Source organism: Pan troglodytes, chromosome 7, assembly GCF_028858775.2.
Source record: "Pan troglodytes isolate AG18354 chromosome 7, NHGRI_mPanTro3-v2.0_pri, whole genome shotgun sequence".
Taxonomy (NCBI): Eukaryota; Metazoa; Chordata; class Mammalia; order Primates; family Hominidae; genus Pan; species Pan troglodytes.
The window spans coordinates 47,970,281-47,987,311 of NC_072405.2; the positions used below are offsets into that span (position 1 = coordinate 47,970,281).

The 17,031-nt window shown below is 35.3% G+C and overlaps 1 protein-coding gene across 1 annotated transcript in view; it reads left to right on the forward strand.

The window, feature by feature from the left end:
- ADAM18 (ADAM metallopeptidase domain 18) overlaps window positions 1-17,031 on the forward strand; it is a 153,022-nt gene that overhangs the window by 92,282 nt on the left and 43,709 nt on the right. Inside the window, exons 15-17 of the mRNA XM_016959382.3 lie at window positions 483-588; window positions 3,071-3,260; window positions 15,622-15,702. Coding sequence (XP_016814871.2) covers window positions 483-588; window positions 3,071-3,260; window positions 15,622-15,702 — 377 coding nt within the window. The remainder of the gene's footprint in view (window positions 1-482; window positions 589-3,070; window positions 3,261-15,621; window positions 15,703-17,031) is intronic.

The window sequence follows — 17,031 nt, forward strand, 5'->3', positions numbered from 1 at the left end:
GGTCCAATCCATCAATGATTTTATACTAGTCAGGCAAAATAAGCAAAGTATAGCCAGCATGCTGGAAGGACCAAATAAACACATGTGCTACAAAGGACAGGAGGTAGACTCTGGAAAACTATATAAGTTCCAGAGGTTTCTGTCCATAAGTGACATGCTTCAAATTCCTCATTTCATTAAGAAGAGGAAGTTACAAGGTCAAGCCCAATATTCATTAGACTAAGAAGTATTTGCTCCCACCAGAAAGAGAAACATATTGTTTTAAAAATAATATAACTTATTGCAATAGATATAATCATTTTCTGTGTGTGTAAGATAAGACAATTATTCCTTTCTACTTGCATTGACAGGGTATGCATAGAAACAAAAGCGTGATCAACAAGTACATGATCTTTTTGAAATTAAATTTCCTTAGTCTGTTACTGACAAACATTTAACTCATATTAAGAATGATAATTCAACTGACATGTTTGCATTTTAAGGTGCTCAAGGTGCTCCATTTGCCTGTTTTAAAGAAGTTAATTCTCTGCATGAAAGATCTGAAAACTGTGGTTTTAAAAATTCACAACCATTACCTTGTGAACGGAAGTACGTATGTAGAAAATGATTGCTTCTTTGAATCATAAAAATTATGTATTTTTATCAAGAGACACTAAGTAGTAATGAACACTAAAGTTTTATAACATGGGAATATTTTCAAATACCAATGCATATATTTTTTCTATGAAATTCGGGATTTTCTATTATTTTCCCTTGATATCATCCTAAAAATGAGATTGGATAAAAAAAGGCTAATACTTAGTAACAGAAGAAGAAAATGGACACACACTGCCAGAAATCAGAACTGCTACTCTGTACTGAGAATTCAAATGAAGTTTTGTATTAAGTCTATAAATAGCAACAATCTTAAAGCAAACCTCAAGCTTTGATTTTTAAGACATAGAATTGTTGAGAAGAAGAAAGCTATTTTTGTTTTGGCTAATTGTGTCCAAAACATCAATATGTAAAGCATGGAAGTATCTATTAATAACTAAATTCAGACTATTGGGACATAGTGTTATTATAATCCATGTAATAAAGGGATTAATGAAATCCAATACTTTAATAAAGGAAGTGCCTACCCCGTAATGAATGCTTCCTTAATTTTATCTTCCTTAATTTCATTGAAAATTAAAGAGCCACAGAAATGTGTAACAGAGCCAGATTCACAAAATAAGAGAAAGGGAATAACATAAAAAATTTAGATATAATTAATTCAGGGAGAAGCAGACATTTAGCCAGGAAAAACCATAAAATCCTCAGGTAAGCACCACTATCAGTATTGTTCAAAGCAAGACAGTTCCTTTATTAAGATGAGAAATGGATGAAGAAGGTATCCAGTTGGGTGGGACTAAAGTAGTATCCTCCATCACCCTCCTCCATATGTGAAATTACCATGGATTATGTATGCTGTGGAGAGGATGCAGAACTTCCCACTTGCCCCAGCACAGGAGGATTAGTACATGGAAAGAAGAAAGGTGGAATCACAAAGAAAGTACTGATGAGTGGGGATCTCAGGAGGAGACCCGGCATAATCAGCCACACCTATTGGATATTAATACAGAGCACCAGGGGCCAGCAGTCTGAGTTACACCACAGTGGATCCCAACAAAGACAAGATGGTGGCATGACAACCCCACTTAATCTTCTTCCTGATGTCCAGAGGCACATCTGCTGCCTTTAATTTAAGATTATTCATGAAAAAAAGATAAAAGAAACCTGGAAGAAATTGTGAAAGTTAGCAAACATGACTCCATTGGACTTTGTCTTATGTGATAATAGTACATGAATTTTCCTGAAATAACATCATTAGATGAAACTAAAATTGAGTAGCATACATCGTCTGATCTAAACAGACTGTGATACCTTTTCAGAAAAGAAAAAATAGTTGTAAGAATTTAACCATAAATGCAAATTTTGGGAAAATGGACTTGGAGGAAGAATTTGTACTCGGTAGCCAGACTAGAAGGATACATACATACCATGCAAGTCTGGTTTAGAATATATTCTATAGAAAGAGAGTGGAACCAAAATCAAAAGAAATATCGAGACCTGGGAAAGTAGAAAAGTTACGCTGGAGGGAAGACAAAAGTGGAATGTAATTTAGGTTCTGGCTCTTAATCTCATTTCAATCTTTACTTCTTGATGTAATTAAGCTTATTCTTCTGAAAAAGCCTCAAATGATTCTTTTAGGACAAATGGGTAAAATTCCCTAAGAGGAGCCTTTTGATGAAATAATAATGACATGTTCAACAGAGACAGATCAATGGCTAAAAATGATTATTCTCATTGAGGATGAACTGTGATAATTAGATTTCAATAATTTAAATTACAAAAAGTGACATAGATTATCTTTCAGAGCATAGTCTAGAAATACTCTTAGCCTCATAGAGAAGTCAGTATTTTACCCAATGATAGATTACAAATGGCAAAATACAGCATCCATGGGATAAGATAACCTTTGGTATGTTTGTGGCATAGAGGGGATCTAAAAGTTCTTAAATTTTTAACAGATAAGTTAAATATACTGGAAATATCTGTATGCTGGGAGAAATTGTGGATCAAAATGAAGGTTGTGTATACTGCAGAAATGTACTGTCTAGGTATCATGACAGGAATGATAGGCACAATAAAATGTGCAGAAAGAGAAATGCAATTAGCCACTCTCAGCAAATTTTGTGTAATAAGTGACCAGGCTGGCCAAGCTATATCAAAGTGGGGCAAGTGACTAATTCTCCCAGAGTGCGGTAAAATATGAATGGTCTAAGACAACTAGAACTTAGAGAACAAAACTGGGCTCTATAATGGGAATGAAGTCGTGTCTTCACGCTTAGTTAAGCATATACATTTCAATTCTGCTATTAAGACAGTTGCATTTAGTTGTTGTGCACCATAAAATAATGTTTTAGTCTGGCATTTTTCAGGTGTTATACTATCAATTAACAGTATGTTACCATTATGCAGTACTCACTTGGAACTTGTTATCATTAAGAGATAAACTGATAAGGAACTTTTTGCTTTCCACTTCCAGGGATGTTCTCTGTGGAAAATTAGCTTGTGTTCAGCCACATAAAAATGCTAATAAAAGTGAAGTTCAATCTACAGTTTATTCATATATTCAAGACCATGTATGTGTATCTATAGCCACTGGTTCCTCCATGAGATCAGATGGAACAGACAATGCCTATGTGGCTGATGGCACCATGTGTGGTCCAGAAATGGTAACAAAATGTGATAATTTATATTCAGCTGTGTTAAATTATGTTAGTTATCAGATACGGCAGTCCATGATGACTATCACAATTATATTGAATGGATTTAAACTTGTGCTGGCATTTATTTCTCATGTGATATTTAAATGATAATTAAAACAAGCCTAAGTTATCCAATTACATTGCTTTTTGGATTAAAATATTATCAGTCCTTATGTAAAAAAAAGTACATATATATTTTAAGCACAAGATTTTACTAACTGACATCTGGTAGCTTTAAATTGTAAAATGCTAATACAAAGTTTTCCATTTTCCTGGCTTCACAAAGAGCATTAATTGACTTTACATATTTATTAAATTATTTGATTTGTATCTGATCAAAATATAAGTGTAGAAAAGGTTTGGAACGAAGCAAGAATCTATACTAGGAAACTGCTATAGTGTATATACAGGCTCATGTGTATATACATGCATGAATATATATGAACACTTCTAGCTATGTAGTCATAACATAAAAAGAGAACAAAAAGGCTTTAGAGACTTGGTTAATCTTGTAATATAAGGGCACATGTTCCAGAAAACATGATAATATGTGGCATCTGAAATTTCACATAGCAATTATAGAGTGTTGCACTTAAATGTCATTTGGTGCTTATTTGATGCGTAAAAATAAAACAAAACCTAGAAATGGAGGATGTGTTAGTCAATTGTTATATCTGGTGTCAGCAACCCTAATCCCTTGAGAAACCTCTATGTGGTAATCTGCTCCTGAAGTGATCCCACTTTCTGTCATTCATTCCTTCGTGTAATCCCTTCCTTTGCCTGTGGGCTGCATCTAATGACTTGCTTTTAACAAATAAAACAGGGCAAAAGTTTTGGAATGTCACAAGATTAGAGGCTAGAGACAAGAAAGAAGATGAGAAAAGACAGTGACTTCTGTTTTGCATGGACTCTCTCCCTTGCCTTCTCAGATTGCTTGCTTTGCTGAAGCAAGCTGCCTTCAGGGAAAATCCTACAAGGAAAGCAATTGTGGGACAGTGAAAATCTGAGGCCCTCAGTTCAACAGCCTGTGAGGGACTGAATTCTGCCAAAACCACACAAGCAAGCTATGAAGAGCTTTGCAAGTCGGACCAACAGATGAGACTACAGTCCCAGATAACAGATAACACCTTGATTTCAGCTTGTAAGAAGACTGTGAAGCAGAGAACCCAGATAAGATGTGCTTGAATTTCAGACTCACAGAAGTTGTGATATAATAAATACGTGTTGTTTAATGTCATTAATTTTGATGATAATTTGTTATGCAGCAACAGAAAACTGATGCAGATTTGATACCTGGACATACGGTGCTGCTGTAACAAATACCTTAAAAATTGGGTATGAATATAGAACCAGGAAGTGGGTAGAGACCAGAAGAATGTTGAAGACCAAGATAGAGAAAGCTCATATTGCCTGAAACAGACCTTAAGTACAACTCTGCACTTTGAGGACCTGGCTGGTGAGGGCTCAAGTGGTAGTTAGGAGTGTACTATTGAAAACTGGAGGAAGTAAGGTTCTTTTTATTTAGTGGCAGAAAGCTTAGCATATTGTCTTCTACAGTACGTGGAAAGTAGAATGTGTACATAATAAACTTGGTGATCTAGCTTCTGACCCCTTCTAGCAGCTTATAATATAATAAGAAATGAAAGAAATTGAAGGAACTGTTAAATAAAACATAACCATTGATGATTTTGAAAACTCTTAACTTCTCCAGACAGCAAAAGATGCTAAAACAAAGAAATGGATTCCAAGAACTATTAGGAAAACATGGTCAAGAGTGAGACCGTAAAACATTAGTTAAGAGTAACAAAAGATTAGTCAAGATCAACTCTTAACTAATGTTCTACAGTAAAAGGCTCAGAGTGTTATTCAGTTAGACAAAAGTCCTTTAAAGAAAAAAAGGCTTTCTCACAGATCCTCTACATTTAAAAAAATAAGGCATCTAGAAACTTCAGAGCTTTGTCTTTCAGACATCTCAGCAGAAGCCTAAGGTAGAAAACGGTTCATTTCAAAGATATTTGTGAGCATGTCTTTTGTTTAATGTAATAAATGCCAAAGAGATTCACGGGAGGTTCACAGTTTTTGAGAAACCGCCAGTAAAAAGAATACAAAATGAAAGGAGGCTATCGGACCCCCAAAATTCTACTGAGAGGAGGCAGGCTGAGACAATTGCTCAAAGTCAAATATGTGCTACCTTTCCTGAAAAGGGAAGGAATACTTAGAGAGTCAAATAAGAACTGAGAAGGCAGAACTGAGAGCCAAGAGAGATTTTTCACAGACCTTGAAACCCAAACAAGGAACTCCCAACATGAGCCCTTCTAGATATTTCAGAATTGCTATGGACCAGTAATTTCTTTTTAGTTCTAATCCCCCCCCACACACACTTTGAATTAAAATATCTATAAGTTATTCTATGCCTTTATTACCATTATATATTGATGGGCTTGGGGGCAGATTACTCTCTAGTGTCAAAGATCTACAAATGGAAGAGCTATACTCAAGGAAGTATACCCATGAACCTAATCCACAGCTGGAGCTAACTCAGATGAAGAAATAGGCTTTGAACTGATGCTATAATGAAATGAGAATGTTGGAGAGCTTGACAATTAATGTGGTTTTTATGTGTAAAAGATATGTAACATTAGAAGATAAACTGTGCTACTCAGCTTTTAAAATACCCTCCAATATCTTATCTTCTTCTGTTCACTCCCTTTATAATACACATTCCCTACCAACCAAGTGAGGGATGGACATAGTGACGTGCTTCTAACAAATAGAGTATGGAAAAAATGATGGAATATAACTTGCAACATTAGGATATAACAGACAGTATTTTCCGTTTTGTTCTCCTGCCCCTTCTTCATTGCTTACTTGGATGAAATAAGCTACCATATCGAAGAGTAATACATGGGAAGAAAGTGAATATGGCCTCCATCCAAAAGACCTTGAGGAAAGGAGCATGTTAATACAACAGCCTTCTGACAACCACGTGACAAATTTGGAAGCATATTCATTTTAGTAAAACCTTCAGATGAAATTGGCTGGCATTTTAGTACCAGCCTATGCAAATATCTGAAGCAAAAGACCAAGCTATGCCATTCCCAGAATTCACCACTCACAGAAACTGCGATAATACGTGTATTGTTTCCTTTTCCTAAGATAAACTTCTAAGAGTGCAATTTCTGATTTGCAAGATAAGTATATTTTTGGTTCTATGAGAAACTGCTATAATCTTTGGTCAAGTGGCTATGCCATTTTTCATTTCCACCAGCAGTGTGTAAGTGAGCAAGTTTCTTCATATCCTCAACAGCATTTGGTGTTAGCACTACTTATTATTTACTCATTTTCATATGTGCATAGTGATATTTGCATTCTTTAATGGTTAATTATATTCAGTATTTTCCATGAACTTATATGTCATCAGTGTATCCTCCTGAGTAAAGTATCTGATCACGTCTTTAGCCTATTTTTAATCAGATTGTCTTTTTTAAAAGTTCAATTTAATTGTTCTTTAAATATCCTAAAAGCAAGATGGCAAATATTTTCTCCTACTCTGTAGTTTGTTTTACTTACTTTTTTTGGTTGAATTGTATATTTAGTTTTATTTGACAAACAAAAATCACTTTGCAACACCAAGATGGGAGGATCAGTTGAGCTCAGGAGTTCAAGACCTGCCTGGGAAACATAGCGAGACCTTGTCTCTAAAAAAATAATATTATTTTAAAAAATTAGCCAAGTATGGCGGCACACACCTGTAGTCCCAGCTACTTGGGAGGCTGGAGCAAGAGGATCTCTTGAACTCAGGAGATTGAAGCTTTCACACCACTACACTCCAGTCTGGTCAACAAAGCAAGACCTTATCTCAAAATAAATAAATACATAAAATAAATAGATAAATAAGTAAATAAACAATAAATTGATGAGTGTAGAGATAATTATACATCTGTGAAATGATCACTACCTTCCATGTCATAAGCTATTTATAACTTCCAAAATTTTTTCCCAATCTTTTTATTTATTTATTTATTTATTTATTTATTTATTTATTATTGTTACCTCTCTCATAGAAGCATTTAATATATGGCCTACCCCCTAGGAATTGTTTAAGTATATAATACATTATTGTTAACTATATAAACTGTGACATACAGTCAATCTCTAGGAATTACTTTTCTTGGATAACCAAAATGTTTTAACTGGGGCACGAACTGGGCCCCGAGGGCTCTGGGCAGCCCAATATCAATGGATTTGCTGGTTACAGCCCATGCCACACCTCTCACAGGTTGGAATTGTGTGTCTGGGGCTCTCTTAGGCTAGAGTTGCACGTCAGTGACTCAATCAGCCTGAGGTTGAGGGGGCAGTTCTGTACTCATTGTTGCCCTGGTGGGGGCTGTCTGTGCTGGCCTCACTTTTGCTCCCAGCTCCACTGGGCATTGCCCTAGTATGATGAGAGAAGAGACCACTTCTTATATAGTTTCTTATAATTTCTTGTTTGCTGAAAAGGTAAAAGTTAATAAGCAGAAGTGAAATTCATAGTCAGACAGCCCGGCGCCTCATTTCAGGCCTGGTAGTTAAAATTCAACCCCTGACCTCACCACTGTGTTATCCGTAGATTCTAGACATTGTATGAGGGAGCATTGTGAAACTCCCTGTTCTGTTCTGTTTCACTCTGATTACTGGTTCCTGCAGCCCCCAGTCACGTACCCCTCACTCGCTTAATTAATCACAACCCCCTCACTCTTTAAAGTTGTGAGCCCTTAAAAGGGACAGGAATTATTTATTCAGGGAGCTCAGTTTCTAGTCAGCCGATGCTCCCAGCTGAATGAAGCTCTTTCCTTCCACAATCCAGTGTCTGAGGGATTTTGTCTACAACTCCTCCTGCTACAATGACAGTTCTCTGCCTGTGCTGTGAGGGCATCTGGGGCATCCTTTGAAGTCCAGGTGAAGGCAGCCATGCCTCCACAGCTTGTTCATTCTGGGCCCTTGTAAAGATGGCACCATGGAGACACCCCCAAGGTTGATTTGAATGTGCCATCCAGAAGGACATCTCCTTGGGCCTCATCCCACCTGGGCCCAGTGGAGCCATACCCGATATGGTTGAAGAGCGGTTTGCTACAATGCAGGGAATAGAGACTTGAGGCATCATGAGCAGTAAGTGCCAAAGTCCTGTGGGTGCATGAGGCTCCTCTTTTGACATAGATCTGCTCCTCAGGCCTGGTAACTCTGATCCTGTAATGGGAGTGGCAGCACTGATAATCTGTGAAATGCCTTCAGGGGCATTCTTCCATTGAGTTGGGGAATATCACCTGGTTTCTAAACCTTCTTAATCTCTTTTTCAGAAGGTGGCTTGGTCATATACTTGGTGTTCGCTCCTGAACATGCTTTTTCATTCTTTACAACACAGCTGGGCTAAGAATTTTCCAAATTTTTTAGTTCTGCTTTCCTTTTCATTATAAATTCCGTGTTTAATATTTCTTTCTTTCTTCTCACACTTTACTATAAACTGATTTAAAAAAGCATGTTGCACCCTCCACCATCTGCTAACATATTTCTTCTTCTGTGAAATATCTTATTTCATGGCTCAGAAATCCCACCTTCCACAAAACACTAGGACACAAACACAATTTAGCCAAGTTCTTTGACACTTTATAACAAAGATCGTCTTTCCCTCATTTTCCGGTACCTTGGTCCTCATTTCAATTGAGACCTCATCAAAATGGCTTTCACCATCCATTTTCCTACCAATGCTCTGATCACAACCAGCTAGGTAACCTGTGAGAAAACTGAGGTTTTCTCTAAAGCTGTCCTTTTCTTCTGAGCCCTCACCAGAATCATCCTTAATTCTCCTCTTACAGCAATGCAGGCTTTTTCTAGCAAGCACTTCCAAACCTTTTTCAGCCTCCAGTCAGTAGTGAGTTCCAAAGCCACTTCCACATCTTTAGGTATTTTTTATGGCAACATTCCACCTCTCGGTACCAATTTCTGTCTTAGTGCACTCATGCTGCTATAATGAAATAGCTGAGATTGGGTAATTTACAAACAAAAGGAAGGTACTGCTTAACAGTTTTTGAGGCTGGGAAGTCCAAGATCAAAGTGCCAGCAGATTTAGTGCCTGGTTAGGACTCATTATCTGCTTCAAAGTTGGTACCTTACTGTGTCCTCGCATGACAGAAAGGGTGAACAAGCTCCATTGAACCTCTTTTATTAAGGTGCTAATCTCATTCATGGGGATTCTACCCTCGTGACCTAATCGCCTTCTACGGGATCCACTTCTTAATATGATTGCACTGGAGATTAGGTTTCAACAGGTGAATTTTGGGCAACACAAATATTCCGACCACAGCATGTTAATATCTTGGTTAAAGCGTTTCCTTTTTCATTTCTAAAATGACTATAGCTTGTTTATCTCTTTTGTTCTTAAATGATTACAATTTCTGACATACGAAAAACAACATTAATTAAGAAAAATTATTTTCAGACTCAGATTTTTTTATTCATTATTTGCTTTTAAGAAATGCGTAGGAATCAGAACTCTGTGCAATTGGAAGTTTCTTTGTTGAACTATTAGTTATTGCACATCACTTGCAGTGTATTATGTGACTAAAGGTATGTTTCCATTACTTTGTTTGGTGCATATTCATATGGAGCCAAGAGATCTAAGGGGAATTTGTTGAAAGTTAGCTAAGAGTGCCTTCATCACAGGATGTTGACCACATTGATTTTTTAAAATAGATTCCTATTTTTTTTACTTGAAATATCTTTTGTCCAACTAGACTTCCAGAATGGATTGCAGAAATACAGATACTAAGTGAAACATGTTCAGTTATAATATTAGTATGTATTTTAATATGAAGCTATTTTTCACATGCCCATGTGGCCTTTTGCACCTATATATAGGAAGTTCTTGTGCTACTTAGAATACGATAGAAAATAATCTCAAAAACATTGAAAATATGTCTATGCAATATTCACATAAATTTAGACGCATACTTAAATGGCCATGAATGGCACTTTATTCTGTTTCCTAAAATTATTTACAATGCATAATTTGTCTTCTTCTTATTTTGATCATCAATGTATAACTTTAAATCAAGCTTATGATCCAGTGAGAAATGGTAGTTAACTTAAGAGTTCATCAGTTGATTATTAATTTCTTGTCATCTCCCTTCCTCTTACATACACTGGTCTAAATTAGACAATTTTATTCTATTGTACTGTATTTTAGGTTCAGGAGGCATGTGTACAGATTTGTTACATGGGTAAATTACATGACACTGAGGCTTGGTGTACAAATGATTCCATCACCAAGGTAGTGAGCATAGTACCCAATAAGTAGCCTCCCAACCCAGGCCCCTTTCCCCATCCTCCCATTTCAAGCAGTCCCAGTATCTATTGTTCCATTTTTTTACTGCCATGTGTATTTAATGTTTAGCTCCCACTTATAAGTGAGAACATGCAGTATTTAGTTTTCTGTTCCTGCGTTAGTTTGCTTAGGATAATATCCTCCAGTTGCATCCATGTTGCTGCAGAGGACATTATTTCATTCTTTTTGTGTGGCTGCATAGTATTCCGTGGTGTGTGCGCACCCTGTTTTCTTTATCCAGCCCACCATTAATGGGCGTCTTCATTGATACATGTCTTTGCTATTGTGAATAGTGCTGTAATAAACATATGAATACATGTGTCTTTTTGGTGGAAGGACTTATTTTCCTTTGGATGTATATCAATAGTGGTATTGCTGGGTCAAATTGTTGCTCTGTTTTAAGTTCAAGGAGTAATTTCCAAAGTGCTTTCCACAATGGTTGAACTAATTTACATTTCCACCAGCAGTTAATAAATGTTGCCATTTCTCTGCAGCCTTACTGGCCTGCTATTTTTGGACTTTAACTGATGTGAGATTGTGGTTTTGATTTGCATGTCTCTAATGATTAGTGATGATGAGCATTTTTTTCTATTTCTTCTTTTTAACTTTTATTTTTAAGTTCAGGGGTACATGTGAAGGTTTGTTACATAGCTAAACTTGCGTCATGAGGGTTGTTGTAAAGATTATTTCATCACCCAGGTATTAAGCCTAGTACCCATTAGTTCTTTTTTCTGAACTTCTCCCTCCTCCCAACCTCCACCCTACCAAAGACCCCACTGTGTGTTTTTCCCCTCTATGTGTCCATGTGTTCTCATTATTCAGCTCCCACTTGTAAGTGAGAACATGCAGTATTTAGTTTTCTATTCCTGCATTAGTTTGCTAAGAATAATGACCATCCATGGACATGGACATCCATCCATGTCCCTGCAGAAGACATGACCTCATTTTTTTTATGTCTGCATAGTATTCCATAGTGTATATGTAGCACATTTTCTTTATCCAATCTGTCATTGATGGACATTTAAGTTGATGCCATGTCTTTGTTATTGTGAAGAGTGCTGCAATGAACATACATGTGCCCTTATACTAGACTGATCTATATTCCTTTGGGTATATAACCAGTAATGGGATTGTTCTGTCTTTAAAACTTGGAGGAATCACCACGTTGTCTTCCACAATGATTGAACTAATTTACATTCCTACTAATAGTGTGTAAGCATTCCTTTTTCTCCACAACCTTGACAGCATCTGTTAATTTTTTCACTTTTTAGTAATAGCCTTTCTGACTGGTATGAGATGGTATCTCACTTTGGTTTTGATTTACATTTTCTTAATGCTCGATGATGTTGAGCTTTTTTTCCATGTTTCTTGGCCTCATGTATGTCTTCTTTTGAAAAGTATCTGTTCATGTTCTTTGGCCACTTTTTAATGGCTTTGTTTTCTTGTAACTTTGTTTAAGTTCCTTATAGATGCTGGGTATTATACTTTTGCCATATACATAGTTTGCAAATATTTTCTGCCATTCTGTAGGCTGGTCTGTTTAACTCTGGTTTCTTTTGCTGTGCAGAAGTTCTTTAGTTAAATTAGATCTCATTTGTTAGTTTTTGCTTTTGTTGCAATTGCTTTTGCTATCTGCATCATGAAATCGTTGCCTGCGCCTATGTCTTAAATGGTATTGCCAGGGTTTTTATAGTTTTGGGTTTTACATTTAAATCTTTAATCTGTCTTAAGTTAATTTCCGTGTGTGGTGTAAGGAAGCAGTCCAGTTTCAATATTCTCTATATGGCTAGCCATTTATCCCGGCATCATTTATTGAATAGAATATCCTTTTCCCATTGCTTGTTTTTGTCAGGTTTGTCAAAGATTAGATTGTTGTAAATGTGTGGTCTTGTTTCTGGGTTCTCTGTTCTGTTCCTTTGGTCTCTGTGTCTGTTTTTGAATCAGTACCATGCTGTTTTGGTTACTGTAGCCCTGTAGGATAGTTTGAAGTCAGGTAGCATGATGCTTCCAGCTTTGTTCTCTTTGCATAGGATTGCATTGGCTATTCAGGCTCATTTTTTGTTTTATGTGAAAGTTGAAATAGTAGTTTTTTCTAGTTCTGTGAAGAATCTCAGTGGTGGTTTAATGATAGTGACATTGAACCTAAAAATTGTCCTGGGCAATGTGGCCATTTCAGCTATATTGATTCTTCCTGTCCTTGAGCATGGAATGTGTTTCTGTTTGTTTATGTCATCTGTGATTTCTTTGAGCAGCGTTTTGTAGTTCTCCTTGTAGAGATCTTTCACCTCCCTAGTTCGCTGTATTCCTAGGTATTTTGTGTGTGTGTGTGGCAGTTGTGAATGGGAGTACATTCCTGATTTGACTGTGTTGACTGTTGGCTCATTTGTCTGTTGGTGTATGGGAATGCTAGTGATTTTTGCACATTGATTTTGTATTCTGAGACTTTGCTGAAGTTGTTTATCAGCTTAGGAAGCTTTTGCGCTGAGAGGATGGTCCTTTGAAGTTGAGCTCCATTTGGGCTGGAGTTGCCAAAGTGCTCTCACACTGCTGGCAATACCACTCCATAGGAGATGGTGGAGTCATGGGTTTAGGTGTGCTGGTGGGTGTGGCAGGTGTGCCACTAGGGCAGAGGCACTCCAGCATGTGGCACCATGGGCAGGGGTGCTTAGGAGGGGATTATAGGAGCATGGCAAGTGGAAGGTGTGTGCACTCTAGCAGGGATCACCATGGGCAGTAGGGGTGCTCTGTTGGAGGTCCCATGGGCAGGGGGCACTTCAGCAGCTGTAGTGGGAATGTCATAGGTGGGAGGTGCTACAGTGGGTGGTGCTGCAGGTAGGAGGCCTAATTTGGACAATTTTATAATCTTCATATGGCATATACTATTTTTTTCTTTTTATACTGTGATAAAATATACATAATGTAAATTTACATTTCTACCCATTTTCAAGTGGACAATTCATTAATTACATTTGTATTGTTGTGCAACTGTCACTACCACTTACATACAGCACATTTTTTGTCATCCCAAACTGAAACTCTGTACCCATTAAAAAATAAATGCTTGTTATTCTCTCCCCACCAACCAAATGTTGGTGAGGGTGAAGAGAAAAGGAAACACACACGATTGGTGGGGATGTAAATTAGTTCAGCCACTGTGAAAAGCAGTTTGGAGATTTCTCAAAGAACTTAAAACAATTACCATTTGACCCAACCATCCCACTTCTGGGTATATACTCAAAGGAAAATTATTCACTCTATCAAAGAGACACAAGCATTTGTGTGTTCATTGTGAAACTATTCACAATAGCAAAGACATGGATGGAATCAACCTTGAAGCCCATCAACAGTAGATTGGATTTTTAAAAATGTACACCATGGAATACTATGCAGTCCTAAAAAAGAATGAAATCATGTCCTTTGCAGAAACATGAATGAAGCTAAAGGTTATTACACTAAGGAAATAATGCAAGAACCAGATGATATATATGCATCTCTTACACATATATATTAAATCACTGCTTAATGTTTTTTCTTGTTTTATATGAAACAAGAAAAGTTTATAAGGTACAATGTACCTTATAAATATGTACCATTTGTATATATCAATTAATGTAATTCACTGCACGTATACAATGTATAATGATCATATCTAACTAGCAAGCTCATCACCTGAAACTTTTAAAATACAAAAAGTAACCCATGTTAGCGAGAATGCAGAGAAAGGGTAACTCTTATACACTGTTTGTGACAATGCAAATTAGTACAGCTAATATGGAAAACAGTATGGTGTTTCTTCCAAAACTAAAAATAGAGCTACCATGTGATCCAGCCATCCCACTACTGGGTGTTTATTCAAAGAAAAGGAAATAAGTATATTGAAGAGATAGTTGTGGCAATAAACTCCCATGTTTATTGCCACACTATTCACAATAACCAAACTATGGAATCAACGTAATTGCTCATTAATGGATGAATGGATAAAGAAAATGTGGTACATACACACAACAGAATCATTATTTAGTGATAAACAAAATCATGTTATTTGCAGAACATGGATGAACTTGGAGACCATTGTATTAACTGAATTAAGCCAAACACAGATAAATAAATATCATATATTCTTACTCATACATGGAAGCTAAAAATAGTCTTGGATATCTTTTTATTTTTTGCTGAAATGCTCTGGCTAGAACATCTGATATTTGCTGAATATGAGGGACAAAAGTGAGTTGACATATGCAACTTATAATCTATAAATTGGTTTTATGCTGATTTGAGGAAATAATTAAAAAGCTAATTTTTATTCATGTTTGGTATTGTTATGTTGTGAACGACAAACAGATTTTATGGTGACACTTTGAAATAAAAAAGAAGCTTGCAAAGTCAGAAAAAAATAGAAAAACATAAATGAGGCAAAACACCACATATCTGGGTGATTATTCACCACCATATTACCCATTTTGCCATAATAAAAGTTTTACAAGAAATAAATATTGTTCTTGCCATATTATTCTGAGGAATCTTATAACAAAGATTCAAAATTTATGAATTATACTTAAAACCTAAACAAAATGATTTCTGTTCCAATTTTTGAGAAGACAAGTCATTAACATCTAATCAATTATTCATAACAAAACATTAACATAATATAGAAAACTCATATGATGAGTGTCTCAATCCAATGCAAGCTATAAGTATAAAAACCAAAACTATATGTAACCTTTACATTAACCATGTCAAGGCAAATGCTGTCAGTTTTTTTGCTTGCAATTACTTTGTTGTTTAGATTTTTGTATTTTTGTATTAATAAATTAAGATAATGTTAATCATATTAATATTAGTCATATTAATATTACTAAAAGTCTTTCAACTTAAGCATCTCTTATACATATATATGAAATCATTAATGTTTTTTCTTGTTTTATATGACATTTGTGAATTGTAAAATTTTTGTTTGTTTTGTTTTAGTACTGTGTAAATAAAACCTGCAGAAAAGTTCATTTAATGGGATATAACTGTAATGCCACCACAAAATGCAAAGGGAAAGGGGTAAGTCACTTTTGTATCTGAATTACATGTTATTCTTGTGGGTAATTCAAATAAACATCTGTTTATGAGGATTGAGAGTCTAGGTTGACTTGCCTAGCTCTGGTAGACTAATATAAAGAAAATTAACTGACCTAATTTCAAACTATATAACATATTAAGTGAATTGTACCAGATACGTATTGAACTGTAAGCAGTCACAACTTAGTAATATGTTTAAATAAAAACATTTATTCTTCTTCAACACAAATAAATGCATTTTTACTTATATCATGAACATATTTCTTCTCCCACACACATTTAATAATTAAGGCATATGAGTATACAATATTTTACAGAGTATACTTAAAAACATGTTGACATATCAGGGAATATTTTTTTCTCATGGAGAGACTTCCAATAGGAAATGCAACTTCACGCAAAAAGCTTTTTTTATTTCTTCTGAATTGTCTATTTTAATCTGGAAATTTAAATTTGTTACTTTTATATTGCATTTCCATTTATTAAAATTTATAATTTGAGAGTTTTAAAAAATTATTTTCCTAAAAGAAAATCAGTGTGTGATATAGTCAACATTGTAAGAGTAACCTCAAATTCACCAGAATGCATTAATATTTAATTCTATAATTTCTAAAATAGTTGGATTCAGAGGATATAAAATGCTACTACATTGTCAGTAATTTGCCATCAGTTATTAACAAAGAAAATAGCCACATTTTAATGTTTTGTTTTTTTTTCTGTAATTATAATTTTTGGCTTGAATTTTTTACTTCCTCTGTTACATTTTAGTTCTTCAGCCTTATTATTTTTTACAATATCTCAACACAAAGTTATGCAATATCTCAACACAAAGTTATATGTTTTTTGTATAACTTTATACATATCTGATATGTGTAACTTATATACATTTTTATACATTATCAATTTTTGCTACCATGTTTCATTGGGTTCACAATTGTTTTCTTAATATATTATTATTTACATTCAGTTGTTGTTTTACTTCTACTTTTTAGATTTTTTTGATAAAACCTTTTACTATGAAATATTACATTCATAAAGGAAATACATAAGGTAAAACTTCCATATTTATTTAATTTATATTTCTACATATGTTATATTTTGTAGTTAAAATGTTTAAAAAGAAAAACGACTTAAAAATAATTATATGTAATAGAAATCTTACTGAGTCTAAGCAAATTTGCATAGACTTTCTAATGACAGGTCTCAATAGACAGCTTTATCATTTATCATTCCAGTTCAATTTTATTAGCATGTAGGTGTTCTGAAATACCATTATTCATGAAATGTTGCCAGTTATAATAGTGTCGTTCT